The sequence below is a fragment of the Drosophila elegans genome, unplaced genomic scaffold (assembly GCF_018152505.1).
Source record: "Drosophila elegans isolate 14027-0461.03 unplaced genomic scaffold, ASM1815250v1 contig_409, whole genome shotgun sequence".
Taxonomy (NCBI): Eukaryota; Metazoa; Arthropoda; class Insecta; order Diptera; family Drosophilidae; genus Drosophila; species Drosophila elegans.
Window position 1 is genome coordinate 56,469 of NW_024545796.1, and position 19,306 is coordinate 75,774.

The 19,306-nt window shown below is 39.3% G+C and overlaps 1 protein-coding gene and 1 pseudogene across 4 annotated transcripts in view; both read right to left on the reverse strand.

The window, feature by feature from the left end:
• Positions 1 to 4,894: 4,894 nt before the first annotated feature.
• LOC108139296 lies at positions 4,895 to 7,470 on the reverse strand (annotated as a pseudogene).
• A 10,426-nt stretch (positions 7,471 to 17,896) lies between these two features.
• The window catches only part of LOC108136152 (meiosis regulator and mRNA stability factor 1), a 66,576-nt gene continuing 65,166 nt past the window's right edge, over positions 17,897 to 19,306 (reverse strand). For 3 of the 4 annotated variants that reach the window (XM_041708901.1, XM_041708899.1, XM_041708902.1), the window contains exons 4-6: positions 19,033 to 19,294; positions 18,318 to 18,967; positions 17,897 to 18,246 (exon numbers count right to left, since the gene is read on the reverse strand). In XM_041708901.1, coding sequence (XP_041564835.1) covers positions 18,043 to 18,246; positions 18,318 to 18,967; positions 19,033 to 19,294 — 1,116 coding nt within the window. In that variant the 3' untranslated portion in view covers positions 17,897 to 18,042. The remainder of the gene's footprint in view (positions 18,247 to 18,317; positions 18,968 to 19,032; positions 19,295 to 19,306) is intronic. The other variant, XM_041708900.1, reaches the window with a different exon arrangement.

The window sequence follows — 19,306 nt, forward strand, 5'->3', positions numbered from 1 at the left end:
TTACCCGATGCTTGGTTTTTTAAACCACCTGAGGCCTGCTGTAGCTTCGCTGTGGTTTTCTCGTAGCACTCGTTCTCTTTGGTTTTTTGCCACGCATAGCTTCCACGGTTGTGTATCCTCGTCTGCGGCCCATGACGGTAGAGGTCTGTATAGTTTTCCTTCTGTTAATGCGTAATCTGGCCATGTTTCTGGGTCTTTTTCTATTGCAAAGAGTTTCTATTTTATCCACTCGTCCTCCTCTATTTCGGCTCCATGTATTTCTTCCTCGAGCATTCGGGATAATGCGTCTGCCACGACGTTAAGCTTGCCTTTGCGATAGCGTACCTCGAATGAGTATGGCTGCATTGCCAATGTCCATCTGGCAATCCGTCCTGAAGGGCTCTCGATCGAGTTAAGCCATTTAAGTGCTTGGTGGTCCGTGATAACGACGAAGTGGTACCCTTCCAGGTACATCCTCATTTTCTGGATGCCCCAGTGTTTTGTTCTGTTTTTGTCTGCTTCCGACTGGCATATGAAATAACGTGTTCTCCGTTTTCGTACTCTTGGGTCAGTACTGCTCCTAGTCCGTAATTACTGGCGTTCGTCTGAAGTACAAAGGTTTTTTCAAAGTCCGGACAAGCCGGGACCGGTGCTTCGGTTAGGGCTTTCTTTAGGTTTTTGGTCGCCTCTTCTGTCTACTCGGTCCATTTGTACTTTGTCCCCTTCTTGACCAGGTTGTACAGCGGTTGCGCTAGTTCAGTGAAGTTCGGGACGAATCTTCTGTACCAGGAGGCCACCCCTAGGAAGCTGTGTACTTGCTTCGTTGTCTGTGGGCTTGGCATGTTGAGCATTGCGGCTATCTTTTCTGGATCGGTGTGTATACCTCTTGCGCTGATTACGTGTCATAGGTATTTCAGTTCTTCCTTAAAGAAGTGGCATTTCTCTGTGTTGATCTTTAGATTTGCCTTGCGGAGTCGCCTCATTACCTCCTGTAGCTTCTCCAGGTGTTCCCGTTTCGTGCGCCCGATTATCACTATGTCATCCAGGTATGCCAACGCGAATGGTTCCATCTCTGGTCCGATGACTGAGTCTAGCGCTCTTTTGGAACGTTGCTGGTGCTGTGTGTAATCCGAAGGGCATTACTTTCCACTGAAACAGTCCGCGTCCTGGTACCGTAAAGGCAGTGTACTGTTTACTGTCTTCGTCCATCGGTATCTGCCAGTAGCCACTTTTCAGATCCAGTGTGATTATATATTTTGCCTCGCGGAGTTGGTTGAGAATGTGATCCATTCGTGGTACTCAGAGTGCTCGTTCAGTTGCCTATAGTCTATGCAAAGCCTCCATTCCTTGTTTTTCTTCTCCACGATTACCACTAGCGAACTGTAGGCGGAGTGCGAGGGTTCTATGAGGTTCTGTGCTATAAGTTCGTGGACTTGTTTGTTTATTATTGAATGCATTGCTTGGTTTCGAGGGTAGTACCTCTGTTTAATTGGGCGGTCGTGCTTCATGAATATTTTGTGGCTTGCAATGTGACTTACTTCTTCGATTTGGCTCATCATCTCTAACTCCCTTTTGAGGGTCTAATTCCATGTTTCTAGTGATCCGATGCCGTGTCTCTTGTGTTTCTTGCTTCTGCGTTTGTTCCTATTCTTCTTTTTAATTTTCGCTGTGATGCCTCCGCATTTTAGTGTAGCGTTGCATTGTTCTAAGAAGTCTATTCCCAAGAGTAGGTCTCCGATCACCTCGTCGAGGACTAGTAGTGTTGTTGTGTTTGTTTGTGTCCTGAGTTGTATTGGTACTTCTAGTGCCTCTGTGACCGTTCTGTTTGTTCCGTCTGCAAGTCTTATGGCTTCAATTACTTGTTTTCTTTTTCCATGTGGCCGATAAAACTCCGTGTGGCTCCTGTGTCAATTGCACCGCGAATTCTTGTGCTGCCTATGATGACTTGTGCTAGTAGACGTCGACCGTTGAACTTTATTGATGTTGCGGGTGTGGTGTGTGCCCTGGGTGCCCGCTCTGATCCCATGGGCGTCTTCCGTTTCCCGTCGTTTCATTCCTGCGGCAGCAATGAATTGTTCGTATTCCATCCTGTCCGCATACCCAGCAAAACCGTCTTGGTTGGTTATTGCATCCACGTGTTATGTGTCCCACTGCCTTGCACCGCGAGCATCTATTGTTCATGTCCCAAGATCTTGTGACGCCTCTGTTAAGTATTGGTTGTGTTTCTTGGGGTCTCCACTGGTTCGTTGGTGGTCTCCAGTAACTTCCTGGTGGTTGGTGACCCAAGCGAGTTTCCGGTGTTTGTTGCGTTGTCTGCTGTGTTGCATGCCCATGTGGTTGTAGTGCCTCGAATTCCTCGGGTAGTCGGAGGTATTCCGCTAGGATTTGGCATTCTCCACGTTTAGCATATCGCTTGAACTCCACACGACTGTTTCGGTACACCCACTCCAGTTTTTTTTCTTCTGTAAGCGTAGTGAATCGCATGATTTTCCTAAATTCTAGCACATACTCTTCGCTGGCTCGTTCTCGCCCTGGTGTCTATGTGTGATTCTCCTCATGATCCGCTGGCCTGTTCTACTCTATGAATTCTTTCCTGAAGGTGCTCCATGACGGCATCGGGTTTGGGTGAGTGTGCCACCAATCCAAGGCGCAGCCTCTGAGAAGTATTACCATTGCTCCTGCTGCATGATCTAGATCTATGCCGTATGCCTCTGCTAATTCCTCTCTTCTACTAATGAACGCTTCCGGGTTTCCAGTTCCGTCGTATTCTTCTCCCCATCTTCGTATTACTACCATCGTGGCCACTGTAACGACCCGGTTTTGGGAGGCGGTATAGCTCGCCGTGGCCACTTTATTTCCTTCTGTCCTTGTGGGCTTAGGTCCAGGTTTTCCTTCGACAAACTCCGTCGGGTTCGGCACTTGCAGGTATTTATGTTTTTCCTCGATGCGTTCCTCTGTGTCGGTTGTCCCACTAATGCCATTCGGTTGGTTTCCTGTTCCGTTAGGTGCTGGTGATGGGCTTCTTGAGTGTTTCTGAGCCAGTTCTAAAAGGCGTTTGATAGTTTCCTCGCCGTGGTTGCCGTCCTTTATAAAATATGCAATTTGTCTTCGCCTGTCCTCGTACAGTGTTTCTTTGACATCGAATTCTATTAGATAGGCTTCAAGTTGGGCTTTATTGGCATTGCTTATCCATCCTCGAGTTAACTTGTCTGCCATTGTATTAGTTTGTGTTGTGCTGAGGAAGAGGGTAAACGATCTTTGGTGTTTCTATTTGAGGATACTGTCTTTTTGTTGTCAATTTGCTGGGGCGCCACTGTAACGACACTGTTTTGGGAGGCGGTATAGCTCGCCGTGGGTTCGAGACAGAAATTTCCCCAAAGAAGACCACAAATCGAACGCTACAGAGTATATTTATTAAATTTATTGACTATCGCACTGCTTTGTGTGCGGGATCGGCGCTTCGGAAGGGCACTGACACTGCGCAATGGTTCGAGGAACTGCTTGGTGTTGCCGATGTGTGATGGCTGAGTGCATTGCTTGTTGTCGACGTTGTGCGGTAGCTGGGTGCGCTGCTTGGTGTTGGCGCTTCGGGAGGGCCGATTATGCACTGCTTGGTGTCGACTATGCGCTAAGGATGGTGCACTGCTCGATGTTTATGATGCGCTGTGGATTGGGTGCACTGCTTTGTGTCGGCGCTACGGAAGGGCCGATTCTGCACTGCTTGGCGTCGTCGTGTCTCGTCGTTCGAGTACGTCGGGTTCGTAGTGTTCTGGGTCGTTTCAGAGGAACGAACTACTTGGATTTCTAGTGGGATGTGGGAATGTAGGGCATCGTAAGTTTCGAACTGCCGGGCATCGTTAGTTTCGATCTGCCGTTCTATTCCGTATCGTTTCCGGGTCGGAAGCAGGAAACGTGACTTCTGGTAGGAACTCACTGAGATGGGCCGAGGTTACGAAAACCGTGCTGTGCTCACCGATCAGGACCGGGCCTCGGTGCGTATACCTTAACCACAACGGGCGTCGGTGATCCTCACTAGGTCGTAGAGCCGAATTCAAACCGAACTCTTACGGATCCACCACCACTACCAAGACTAACTACCAGAACACTTACCCGGGTATTCCTCCTAGTTGTTGTTTCCTCGAGAATCGTCGGACTGGTTTGGGGCTGTGTCTCCGCTTATATAGGCGCTGCTTAATGTGACCAGATCGGACGATGATGATAATCCCGCTTTGGGTAATCGGGTTTATTGAGCGATGATTATCGGCAATCGATAACTTCGTCGAGTAAATGTGACCGGGTGCTGTTGGCTTTGGGGGCGCGTTTGAATAATAAAACGCCAGTATTTGGAATGTTCTTTTTAAGCCTTAATGTGAAAGTTTAATTTTATATATTTGTGACGGTGGGTCGTCACAATATAAATAAATGTTGTCCGCTGACGATTTAAGAGGCGAATGCATAAGTTCGACATTAGTAAAAATGGAGTACTCGATCATGACTACTTCAGGAAATGAGCAGATGATGTTGTGCTTCACCAACATCAAGAAGAGGATAAATAACGTTTGACTTTATGCCTGTTTTGTATTCCAAACGTCCTAAAACCGCCCATTCGGTGCTTGACTAGAAAGCCTTTTATAAATCTTCGAAAATTCGGGGTTTAGCTCGACTCCGGTCTACCTCCATACTTTATAACTGTTCCTGGTGCTATTAGCAGAATAAAAGTTAGCGCATTATTTTGTGTTGATTTGCTGCTCCTGAAATCTGAAATCACGACATTCGTACTCAACAGGAACATTTTTTTTTATTTCGAAAATGCGGGAATCTGGGAGTAAAAGGAGTAGCGCATAATTTTGTGCTAATTTGGCGCTCCTTCAATCTGAAAACTCAAATTTCGTAGGAACGATGGGAACCTATTTTTTTATTGGCACAAATCACCCTTCGAAAAAGCGCCGATCACATATCGCAGGGAAACGTGTCGCAATGGGCACGAGTTGAGAGCGTAGGGTCAAATGACCAGAAACAGTCCGGAGGCCAAGCCCTTGAGCAGGACGTCGCGCTTGCCCTGGTGGCGACCAGCCAGCAGGATCAACACAATTCCGGGCGTCAGGATGCGGCGCGTGTTACACTTGTGCTCGCTGAAGTCGGCCTTGGAGGGGTGCTTCTTTACGAAAGTCTTGGTCGGGTAAGTGGCATTCGATTTGTTTAGGAAGACGAGCGCATCGCCTCAGTTCTTGGGGCCTCCGATCTTCTTCACCTTATTGATGGGTACCTTCAACTTCTCTTCTTGTCCTTCAGGCAATACGCTTGTACATATAGGCCTTGGAGTAACGCAGAATGCCGCCCTTCAGATAGGAGTTGACGCGGTGCTTCTCTTTTTTGTCTTTAGCGTTCTCTGCGGGTGCCTGTTCAGAAGAACACGAATTAACATAAAGAATACGATTTTATGATTTCATGTTAATCGATCTAGAGATCTGTTACACAATAAATGCAAGGGGTTAGTTCTTAGCACTTGTGCTCTTTAAGTGCAGGGCACTCGAGTTATCAAATGTTATCGCTTAAGATGTGTCTCCAACAATGCACCAAGGGCCCCTGTGGTGGGGACAGGAGACAACTCTCCCGCTCAGGCAAACATATGCGGTCTCTGCGTAGGCCATAAATAAGTCTAGAATAAGAATCTTGGAAATAATATTTGAAAAAATATTAAAAATATTCAGAACTCAATGAAGAAGCTTGCTACATTTACTTGGCATCCCTAACATTTTGGTCCTTCGACAATTCTGCAGAGACTCAGAGCTAAGTACAGCACCTAAAGCATTAATTTATTTATTAATTTATACGCCAATGGATAAATCCTTAACTGGCTATCAGCTAACTTAACTTTAAAACTTAATATTAAGTAAAAAATATTCCCTAAGTAATTGCCTAAGCACACCCTTCTTGGATCCAATCGAATATTTAGTGGCAAAGAGTTAAAAAGTTTTAAAGTTCTTAAGATTGGCTCATTCCGCGCATAGTTGGTCCTCGCAGCTAGCTAGCTAGAGTAATCTGGCAAAGGTTCCGAAAAGTTTATCGGCTGAAGTGCAAATTTTAGGAATTTTTTCTGCAGCCTCTCAATTCTATTAATATGAACAACACCTGAAGGGTTCCATATAAAGGAAGCATATTCCACTCTTGAAAGCACAAATGCTGAGAACAGTGTCAGTCGTGAGTATGGGTCCTTAAAAAGTGTAGTGTTTCTTTTGACAAATCCGAACATTGCATATGCCTTCGGCATAATTAAAAAATAATGAAAAGCTAAGGACCAAGAGAACTGCCTTGAGGAAGACCAAAGGTTGCTTCATAGAAGTAAGAGACAAAACCCGCTGACTTCAACATGATAGGATCGGTTTGCCAAATAAGAAGAGATCCAATTTAGAAAAGAACCGAGAATACCAAGCTTAAAAAGTTTTGCTTGCAAGGCAGAGTGAGAAACCTTGTCAAATGCCTTGGCGAAATCAGTATAAACTGTGTCTACTTGCGAATGTAACTCAAAAGCTTGTATGCAATGTTTCGCGAAAATAGCTAAATTCGAGGTCGTAGAACGACCGGGCATGAACCCGTGCTGATTAGGGTCAATATAAGTACGTATCAGGAAGGATAATTTTTTAACTACAATTCTCTCAAATAGCTTAGCAATATTGCTTATTTTAGCAATAGGCCTGTGATTAAAAAACTCAGACTTGCTTCCGCCTTTATGAACCGGTAGAATTTTTGCAATTTTCCATCTAGAAATAAATTTACCCTGAGATAGCGAAGACGAGAAGATCATCTTAAGGAGTGATAACATTTTTTAAGAAAAAATGAAGAAACACCATCAATGCCCGGCTTAATGGAGTCGTCAAATTGCGAAATAGCTTCGCAAATGTCCTCATCATTTATTTCAAGGGAACCAATATTACAAATTTCTGGAATAATATTTAGAATTTGCTGGTCATTCCAATCACAAGCAGGCTCAAAATTGACCGAAAAAAAGGAAGCAAATAAGTTTGCAATATTTGTCCCATAATTAGCGGTAGTATTGTTATATGACACAGTTGATGGTATAGAAGAATAAGATTTCTTTGAATTAATAAAACGCCAGATCACATTTGGATTTGAATTTAAGCTATTTTCAATGTCTGAAATGTATTGATTATATAGAAATTTATTAAGAAACTCAAATTCCCGCTTATGTTGTCTATATCTATCACGATCCAAAGGATTACCGCATCTAATGAACCGTTTGTAGAACTTATTTCTTAGATTTTTATATTTCTGGAGACATTTGGTATACCAAAGAAGCCTATAGGAACCCCGTACCTTGGTTGAACAAGTGCTGTCAAGAATATTTTTTGAAGCGTTAAGAAAGTTATTATAGTTGGTCTCAATGCAAGCATTTGATAGCAAGGAAACCCAATCCATAGACGTGAGGCAATCACTTACGGCAACCAAGCTGGCATGATCAAAATTATACATAGGAATAAAGTTAATAACTGGTTAGAAATTATAAAATTCAATATTAAAGCATAAGGGCTTATGATGAACATCACAACTAGAAATACTAAATTCAACAAGGCTTACCGAGGAATGAACAATAGAATTGATGAATATTAAATCTAGTAGCTTATGCAAATCATTAAAAATATAATTTATCTGGGTGAGGTCCATACTATAACAAACATTGATGACAATAATTACAGGTGGCTGGTGTACATTGCCGGGCACCATAGCATGGGATTGCGGATCACATGACCATACAACAGATCCCAAATTAAAATCTCCTGTTACAACGAGACCAACAGTCATCTATGCTGGCATGTAAGCTGGCAATGTTATTCATATACGACTGATAAAGCGTAAAGTCACTTCCAGGGGGAATATTAGAAGCAACTATTACAGTCTTTCCAGACAATCCAGATACCTCAACAGCCAACTGGTCCAGAAGAGAGTCCTCGTTTGAAGGTACGGCGGACAGCTACGATAACGCCTCCACCTCTCTCGCACTTCATTCTGCTGAAGTCTCTATCTTTGTGAAAAACATGGAATAAGTTAGTATCGAAGAACTCATTGGAGTTGAAGTTGGGGTTCAGCCAGGTTTCAACCAATAATTTTATGTCATAATCGCTGTTGGAAGTGCTCATGAAGACGGACTGAGTTTTGGTTCTCATTCCAGATATGTTTTGAAAATAAATTTTAAGGCAATTACTTCCAATTCTTTTGTCTGATGAATTCTCTGAAATCGTTGCCATAGCTTCATAACGGAAGTCATGAACTGGTATCGTGAAATCCACAGGCAGCCTTTGCCTCGCAAGTCCAAAAAAACCATTCAGAGCCGTCCGCAATATTCCAGTCCGGATACGAATTGGTGTTGGGAGATTATCATTACGAAGGTTATAGTTGCAATCCATTCGCACAATCGTAGAAGACCTACTTGCTGATACTTCCAGAGTCGGTGAGTGCCTTGGGAGCGCAATTCAGAAAGCTCACCATCGAAAATAGGCAACAGAAGAGAAACTTGTGGAGAGAGCAAGCGTCCGTAAAAAAGTAATATTTTACAATTCCCCTTTGGCAACCATGAGCGGAACTCCAAAAACACCGGTAAGCCATCCAAACGTCGGCCGAAGTGCCGATGCAGTGAAGGGAGCCCAACTCGGAAGAGAGCGCTGTATAGAAGCGGACCCTTTTCAAGTAAGGAGCTGCATAAAGAAAAGGGCAAAGTCATTGGATTACGTTGTTGTTGCAAATATAGGTGCGAAGAGTGTGATAGTTCAACGCAATCGCTCAGCCATCCACGAGTTGCAGCGAGGCAAAAGGAGATGGATAGAGCGCCAATATGAGGTACGCGCTACTATCATATGCACTGGGTACATCATAAAAAAAAAGGGGTCAAGAGCGACGGAGTGTATGAAGCTTCATGATGGTGAGAGAGCGAAACTCCGAAGAGAGCGCCTTATTGTTGTTGTTGCGAAAACAGATGCGGCTGCGCGTCTTGTTTCGAAAGAATGATGTAGAGGGCGAGCGGCCTAAGCACCAGCTTATGCATTTGTTGTTGGTGATGAAGTTGAGAACTGCAGTTATAAATGATGCACGAAAGTGCACCGCTAATGACGTCAGAGCCAGTACGCAATGGATCTCCAACCAATGTGTCCACCACGGTAGACTCCAAGTGCTCTCTCTCCCTGTGGATGAATCGGCTCACCTTAACTGATTGGGGCGAGAAGTCACCGCTGAAGACAGTCTGATAATACTGCTCCGGGACTCCAAGCTTAAAGTTAATGAACTTCAGTGTACTAAGATCTGACTCTTTTTTTGTTAATGAATGGCATGATATGCTGTCAGAATTTACTTTTAACTTGTCTGAAACAAACTTGCACAGCTCATCTGGCTTTGTGCTTACAGCGAATGCAGTACTGCAAGTTGATCACAAGCGAGCGCCGAACCAATAATATGCTTCTTGTTGTTACGATTCTTTTTATTTTTCTTGGAGACAACCATAAAGCCCTCTGTGGGAGGGTTATTGTCTGACACAACGGGATTGGTATGATGGGAAGTAGATGTAGCCGGAGGTTTATTGGCAACTTTTTCCTTCTTCCGCTTGTTGGTGTTAACATTATTTAAGTGCAAGTATAGGCTTTTAAGTTAAGGAAGTTCTTCAATGATTTCGTCTGTTTTTGAGTGCGAATCATTGCATACTACGCAGCTATCACATTGCCATAACAGATTCGGCATAATGGTTAGCAATTTTATTGCCTCTTCAGGCGAATTAACACAAGAAGTGTGGAAAGTGCGATGACAAAACGATGAACATCGAACCGCCCCAAAACCGCGAAGTTGATGGAATCATAACGAAATGAAAAATGCGTCTGCTCGCAACGAAATCTGATCAGAGACTGATTACGAAGAAAAAATAATTGAAACTTTAAAAAAAGCAAAAGGATAAAAACAATATTTTCTGTTTTTCAAGTCAAAAAATAGTACAACATTTTTTGTGAAGCTGTGGTCAAAAAATCGACAAGTTTAAAATAAAAATAAATTTTGACATCGAAAATATTAGCGTATTCAAGGCTAAAACAACGAAAGAGTTATTGAAAGTTGAAAAATAAAAAAATAAATAAACCCAACTCTTGCAAACCAAATTAAATAGTGATAAAATAATTCCATAAATTGAAATTAAAAACAAACTCCCAACTCGTTAAAACTCAATGAAAAGAGCCAAAATAAAAATTGTAAAATTTTAAATAACAGAACAAAAAAAAACTCAATAGCAATCAAAATCATCAAAATAGGAAAATCATCAAGAATCATCATCTTCGGCAACAACAGGACCACACAAAAAGCAATAAAGTACAACAACATCTACAAGAGCGGCAACAATGTGCCAACGGGACCATAACTACTGCAGCAACAGCAAACAGACCAACGTCGTCTTCAGCTACAATCATCTTAGACGACTACGAGAGCAGCAGCTAAGTTAAATTTTAAATTACATTTTATAAGTTGTATGAAAAATAAATATATATAAATAAATGTTGTCCGCTGACGATTTAAGAGGCGAATGCATAAGTTCGACATTAGTAAAATTGGAGTAATCGATCATGACCACTTCATGAAATCGCATTATGAGCAGATGATGTTGTGCTTCACCAACATCAAGAAGAGTATAGATAAGGTTTGATCAATGCTGAGGAAACCGACTTAGTGAAACTAGTTGCACCAAAATGGTTCCTAAGGTAGTCAGAAAACTAGATAGAGCAATCGAGAAATTAAATATTTAAAAGAGACATTTGAAGACTTAAAAGAGGGTTATGTTAAAAAAATATAATTTTATTGGGAGCAAATAGTTTGGCTTAAAAAAGTCTACCAGACTAATGTCACTGATAGGAATTATGACGAAGAGTTAAACGAGTTAGAGTTTGGCATTTTGACAGTAAAATATGAAGAAAAAATTCGTGGAAATTGTGCCAAGAAAGGTAGCAGTTACAAAAATTCAAAATGGATGATTTGTCAACGCTACCTAAAATTTAATTTTTGGAGATTCCCAAGAATGGGACCTGTTTGATGAGTTATTTAGTGAACTTACGAGAGGACCTAAGTCCTTCCTTATAATTTAGTTACCTCAAGATTTTACTAAGGGAGAAACTAGAAATGTTGTTTTTCTCTTATTGTTGGGATGTCGGGAGAATTATGAGGCCGCTTGGGAACTATCAACCAATCGGTACGAAAACAAAAGGAAAATTTTTTCCCAATGTTCTGTTTGGTTTCTCTTGCATCACAGCACGTTTCATATAAATTATAATACAAACCAAAAACTAGAAAAAAAAATTAACACTTGTATGACGTAAGCAACGCTTGTTTGCTTGCTACAGCACGCGTTTAACTAAAATCCTCAAATTTTAGAGCTTTAATTGATAGTGGTTCACAAAGCACAACAATTTTAGAAGAATCTGCGCAGATTCTAAAATTACAAAAAATTCGATTTCAAACAGAGATCAGTGGAGTCTCTTCCACAGGAAAGTTCATCTCAAAGCACAAGATAAATATTTAAATTAAATGTAATGGCTCCCAAACAATTATAAAAATAGAATTAGGTTGATGAAGGGTCTACTTCTGCCGGCATTTCACTGGCTTTACCAACTAGTGCAGCGGTAAATGAGTTAGTCGCTCTCTCTCGGCGTCCACCAAGTGGTTTATCTCCTGCACCAGTTAAATTTGCGGCATTTGCTCCCAAAAAAAAATATATGAGTGTCGAGACTGTTAGAGTCAGTAACTGTGACATCATATTATCACAAAACTCTCCATTCCTGATCCTAATGTGGTCGTCATCACCAAATTTAACTTAAAAATTTGAAGAAATTACTGCTCCTTTAAAATACTTGCTCCGGAGGGGCTATTTAGCAAAGTTTTGTCTTCAAGTACACGAGTACTTAAAAAAAGGTAACTTAACAACTTAATCCTCCTCACGTAACGCTGCTTCAACTTCGAAAACTATTTCAAGATAGTGCTACTTTTGTAAACGTCATTCCATTCTCTGAAATTTTGTCAAATAATTATTTTATTTATAGAGTTGATCGTCCGTCACTTCGCGGTGGTTGTGTTCTCATTGCGGTTAATTCTATTGAATTTATTTCTAAATATTGAATTTATTTCTGTTAAACTCTTATTCCCATATTATACTGGTTAGCTGCTACTATATACCTCCAGGGTCTGAGTTTATTATTTACCTACTACACCTATCTGCAATACGTAATGTTTCATCACTGGCAAGTGATTACGATATCCGTATTGTTTTTGCTGATTTTAATCTTCCAAAAGTCTCCTGTTTCCAATGTTATGACTCTATAGGAATGACTCCAAGAACGCAAAATGATTTCATTGATGGACTTATTGAGCTTTCTTTGATTCAGATGAACTGGATTTCTAATGATCGATTTTTAGACTTGACCTTTGTATCTGACAACTGGGATGCTGCTGTGACTCGTTTATCTCCTTTATCTCTTCCTGAAGATGGTAACCATACTACCATTCAGCCTACTTGAAACGGCTTCTTTCATTCCGTGAGAGCTCCAAAAAAAACACAGCTAAGATTGTGTTCTTGTCTTTAACAGAGTGGTCATGTCTAATGAATCTTCCTATTACTGAAGCTGTTTCGTATTGTTACAATGTTCTCTTTAGTTTATTCGATTAACATGTACCCATTTCTAATGTTTTTACTTCGTATAGCTCTCTGTGGTTTACTCGAAAACTTAAAACTAATCCGAATCTATTTTTCTCTTTTGTGAATAAGAAATCTAGACTCTTTAAACGATTTAAACAGACCAGCTTACGTCTGACTTTGCTAAATATTCGGTAGTTAAATCCGACTGCTTTCAACATAATTCTGAATGTCTTAAGAACTACCGTGCACGATGTAAAAAAAGTTTTACCCAAATATGAAGTGTAGAAGACACATTTAAGTAAGTAAAAAAGTCCCAAAACATAGTGAAAATAAAAATCGCCACACAATAGGTACAAAAATCCACCCCATAATAAAAAAATTACACCCTAATTCTTAGAAAAAAACTTCTGAATAACTAAAATTAAAAAGTTAAATTAAACCTAGTTGGTTTTTATCGAACTTTCCAAAGTATATTAATTGTTAGCCGGCTCGAGGTCAGGATGTTGAAAAAATAACAAAATTTTTTTAAGTTTGGTTATTTGTCAATATATTTCGGATGCTCTTCGGCAACCGTCTTCAGGACAACTATAAAATAATACAAAAAGATTTTAATATTCTTAACAAACAGAAAACAATTTACATTTGACATACATTTAATTTACACGTCTGCGTCCGGTGACGTGGAGTTGTTAACTAATTTTTCTTTCCCTAGTAAATGTCTATATTAATGAGCGCAATTGTCAGTGTAGTTCATCCGTATGTCGTCTGTAGGTTTTCTTATGATATGTAGCATTTCTGTGGTGAATCGTTTGGCATAGTGTTGTTCTTGTGATAAGATACTCGCCTCTTCGAAGTTCGGAGAGTGATTAATCTCAGTAGCCTAGTAAAGGAAATATACAGATAAAACAATTTTTTTTTTTTTTTTTTTTTTTTAAATTTAATTTTATTTACAATCTGTCTAATGACAATAAGTAAATTGTATCACTAATATTTACACTTTTTTCAGAGGCCTTAATGGAAAACTGGCACAATTGCTGGCCATTAAAGAGCCACATGACTTAGAACACGCGTAGAGCGTGTTTATGTAGTTTATGTAGTCTGCTAGAGAACCAAAATGCTCTGAATAACCAGACACCAAAAACTCCGTATTTTGAGAGGGCACCCGTGCTACCACCCAAACCCCAACAACCATATCGGATGGTGGCCGACAAACAAAATTTCCGCCACGACCACAACCGAAACCGATACATATGGACGCCGATCAGTCAGTTCGATCGATTCATATAATTTATATGAACATACCAGCAAATAATGGTTATGCAGGGAAAAGACCTCTCAGCAACGCTAATGTCCCAAATAATAACAAGATGCCAAGACAGTTCCATATTCAACCAGAGACGGAAAGTACCGCGCAGCAAATTCAGAAGAAGCCACATCAAGTTCAGAACAAGAGTATTATCAGTTAGTAAATGAAAATAACGTAAACGAACTTCAGGAAGGATATGTATGGCAAAGCGATACCGAAAAACAAGAATACATAGATATGTCAAAACGTTATTTTTTAGAATAAATCGTTCCTAACTACCATACTTTAATGCAACCACGGGGAACGGAAAACAGCTAGAATTCTTAATGGACTTAATCAAAAGTATATTCAAAACTAATTAGTGCCAAAACCAAAGCCAAATGGGTAGGTAGGAGGTTGATATGCTCGTCTATAGAAGTACGAAAGCTGCCTTGTGCTAAGTGCTTTACATTTGATATCTTTGCAAGGCCACCCAAGTGTTGATTTATTTATTAAATCTGACGCACTTTCAAGGAGAGACAAAATCAGTATTTGGTGGTACTTACACTCACAGTTAAGATTCAGAAAAACATCGCTTCGATCCTGGGTTAGTCCATTGTTCGCCAAAAAAAGGTCTAGGTGTGCTACAATCACTGAATAGAGATTGGGGAATATTCTTTGTCTTTAACAGATTGGTCATGTCTAATGAATCTTCCTATTACTGAAGCTGTTTCGTATTTTTATAAAGATCTCTATAGTTAATTCGATATGTTAGTACTTCGTATAGCTCTTCGTAGTTTACTCGAAAACATCCTTAGCTTAAGAATACGAAATCTAGACTCTTTAAACGATGCAAACAGACCGGCTCACAGTCTGACTTTCCTAAATGTTCGGTAGTCAAATCCGACTGGGATCAACATAATTCTGAATGTTTTAAAAACTACCCTGCACGCTGTAAAATTGTCTTTAAAAGTAATGCGAAGCTATTTTTCTCTTTTGTTATTTCGAAACGTAAGTCCCAATACTTTCCCCCTCTCTATTTCTTAATAATGTTGCTGCCTCGGATGAAATTGGTATTTCTAATCTTTTTGCAGACTTTTTCCAGTCTACTTCGTCTATTTTCCATACAAATAGTGATTTTAACTATCTTTCAGTTTCACCTGGATCTGAAGTGGTCATCAAAAACTACTCAAATTATCTTTCGCGTCCCCTCACAACGCTTTTTCATATGTCCATAAATCAGTTTAATTTTCTATCTCTCAGGAAGGAATTCTTTATTGTTCCGCTCTATAAAAAAGGAAATAAGTCTTATATAGCGCTAATCCAAAATTATTTGCTTGAGTTTACCAAACTAGCTAATCGTAGTTTTCTAAATAAACAATAAACTGATGTTATCTATACCGGTTTTTCGAAAGATTTTGACTCGGTAAACCACACAGTATTTGCCTGGTTGATAAATGATCTACCACAAATTATTAGATCCGCAACTGTTTTAATCTTTGCAGATGATGTTAAGCTTGTGTATGCCCAGTTTATTGCCCGATTCTTACTCTTGAAACTGACAAACAGACATTGAAATATTTTTAATTTTCATACTATATTAAAAAAAAAGTTTTTTTTAATAACTTTTCAACCGAGCATTTAATATTCCTTAAGTCTTTGCATGCAATCCTTATTCTTCAAGCGATACCTTTCAATTGGTGTATTACTGGTTACGATCGGACCATCTCAGCAGATTTTTAATCATCGGACTATCATTTATGGAGAGCGAGCAGAACATTACCAAAAAACTAACAAAAACAACCAAGATGAGACAAATAAAGAAACTAGAAAGACTGCAGATGGAACGGAGCAAAGTTCTAACAGACAACAAAAAAACAGGTGATTAGTTTGTAAGCAAAACGGACACCGAATTCCCGCCAGCAATAAAATCACTTTGGTCCAAAGCTCGCGCTCCCAATTAAAATACATTGCGGACGGAGAGGAAATCCTCAAAACTATTATTGACAAAGAGAAACAAGATGAACACAATTCTCTTTGCTTATCAAAGACCACAAAACATCAAACAAAGAAAGTGCATTTGATCGTTCAATACTAGACACAGTGGGACAAACAAGGAGATTTCTTAAAGAAAATGACGACATTTTAATATTGACCTCAGACAAAGGTAACAAGACGGTAGCTATGAACAAAGACGACTACAACCAAAAAATGAAGGACATATTAAAGGATATGAACACATACAGGACATTAAGGAAAGACCCCACCTCTAGACTACAAACAACAAATAACGAAATAGTGGATAAACTATTAAAAATGGAACTTATCTCAAGGATCGAAAGAAATAAGTTGACAATCACCACAGCATTACCACCACGAATATATGGACTACCCAAAATTCATAAAGAAGGAACCCCTCTAAGACCAATCTGCCCCTCCATCCGATTACCATTCTATCCACTATGCAAATACATAATTGACATATTTAAAACATAACAATAGACTCCAAATATAAAATAAAAAATTCTGAAGAATTCAAAGACAAAATCAACAACACATATATTGGCGACGATGAAAGATTAATTTCATTTGACGTAATTTCATTATTTCCGAGTATACCGACAGATTTAGCCCTGGATATATTTAAAAACAAATGGACAATAATACAAAAACACAGTAAAATACCGCAAACAATATTTATGGACCTGTTCGCAATCATTTAAGAGGATGAAATTAAAACTACACTGACCATGCTCAACTCTTTCACCAATAATATAAAATTTACAATGGAAGTAGAAGAAAACGACCAATTACCTTATTTGGACTCAGTGATAATTAGACGTGGAAACCGATTAAAATTAAAATGGTACAAGAAACCAATTGCGTCCGGACGAATCATCAATTTCAACTCCAAACACCCAAAACAAATGATAATAAATACAGCTAGAAGCTGTATACATAGAATGCTCAAAATTTCAGACACGGATTACCACGAAGAGACGACCCAGGAGATAAAATCAATGTTGACAGACAATGATTTCCCAAAACACATAATAAAAACATTAATATCGGAACACAAAACAAAAAAACAAAATAGCGTTAAAAACAATAAAAACAAAAAATATATGTCAATTACATACGTCCCGGCATTATCCGAACGTGTAGCGAAATCGGAATACTACGACAAAGAAAACATAAATATCGCACATAAACCGGACCACACACTAAAATCTATATACAACAGAACAAAATTAATTAAAAAATTAATGAAATTGACACAAAAGACGTAATATATAAAATACCGTGCAACGGCAACAACAACGAAATATGCAACATGATATATATAGGAACAACAAAACCTAAACTAAAAACTAGACTAGCACCACATAAATCGGACTTCAAAGCTAGATATCATACGAACGCGCAAAAAACAGCACTCATGTCCCACTGTGCCAAAAGTAATCACTCACCGAACTTCGAAGAGGCGAGTATTTTATCACAAGAACAACACTATGCCAAACGATTCACCATAGAAATGCTACATATCATAAAAACACCTACAGACATACGGATGAACTACAAAATGGACACTGACAATTGCGATCATTTATATAGACACTTACTAGGGAATGAAAAATTAGTTAACAACTCCACGTCACCGGACGCAGACGTGTAAATTAAATTTATGTCAAATGTAAATTGTTTTCTGTTTGTTAAAAATATTAAAATCGTTGTAATTATTTTATAGTTGTCCTGAAGACGGTTGCGAAGAGCAACAGAAATATATTGACAAATAACCAAAATTAAAATAATTTTGTGTTTTTTTTTCAACATCCTGACCTCGAGCCGGCTAACAATTAATATGTTAAGGACTAGGACAACTAACGTTTCTACTTCAAGTAATGCTATTATTAATAGAGTTTGCTTACAATACAAATAAACAGATTTATTTTGGCTGATATTATATAAAATGTATAATTTAACAAATGTAATCATCTAGAAAATTATTCCAAGGCGCTCTCTTATTTTCAGTTTGCTATTCGAATACGGTAGTGTATGGAATTAACATTAGCCAAAATCAATACAAATAAAGAAAGAACATACTGCATTAGGCAATTTTACGAACATGATTTTCAAAATTAAACAGCTGCCTTTTTAAGTTCTCGTTTTTTGAAATGGTATAGGGTGAAAGCAATATAGGGAACATATTATTTGTTTTAAGCTCAGGTAGTCGTATGTTGAGAATATTGTGCCTCGGCTGATCCGATCGTGCGCTCCAAATGGGATCATTCCAAAAAGATAGTTTCTGTTGCTGAAAAAAATTGTATGACTCCACGAAATTAAGAACAACTTAGTTTGTGTCGTATTTATTTTTATTCTTACCTTTGTTGTTGGCGTTTCATTTTTCAGAGGCTCATAAATAGATCCTATTGACGGTCCGCTGACCAAATTGCTGGTTTCATCAGTGTCACTATCCAAATGAATCGGCATGTTTTTACAAAGCTTATTAAAGCATGCATTACGTCTATGACAAAGTTTGAACGATGAGTGATCATATAAAGTATCCGATGAGATGGCTGTGCTGGAGGTTATATTAGCTAAATCTCCAGCTCCGAGACTCGCATTTAGCTCGTTAGACGAGTTTAATGAACTGTTTAATAATTGACTCGATGAGTTCATCGAGTTCTCTTTGTTGCAGAAACTTTTACACAAACTACCACTTTCAAGAGCTGACCCGAAACTATTGAGCAATGATGAGTCAATAAAAGAATTGGCCAGCGGTGAAATGATGTAATTATCCGTCGCAAAGAGATCGTCATAAGATTGAAAGTTATTAAACTTAAAGTTGCACGTATTGACAACGGTCTTCGCACAATCGTTGGCCATTGATAGGCTACTTTGTGGGGACTGAGTTGGTAGGAGGTTGACATGCTCGTCTATGGGAGTACGGAAGCTGACTTGTGCTATATGCTTTACATTGGACATCTTTGCGAGGCCACCCAAGTGTTGATTTATTAATGAAATATGACGCACTTTCGAAGAGACAAAATCAAAATTAAGATTATTTAAATCAACTAGGTTATTTGGTGATACTCACACTCGCAGTTAGGATTCAGAGAAACATCGCTCCGTTCCTGGGTTGGTCCATTGTTCACCGTAAAGAGGTCTTCATGTGCTGCAATCACTGAATAGAGATTGGGGAATCCAAACTCAAAAATAGAAGCAAAGTCACTGTCCAAAGCGTTTTTGATGTCGCATAGATACATGCTTGGCCGCTGTTCTAGTATACGCACAATGGCAATTAACAGTTTCATGAATCCGGTTAGGCGAACATACTGTATGCCGTCGCTATTATAAATCTATTAAAAATA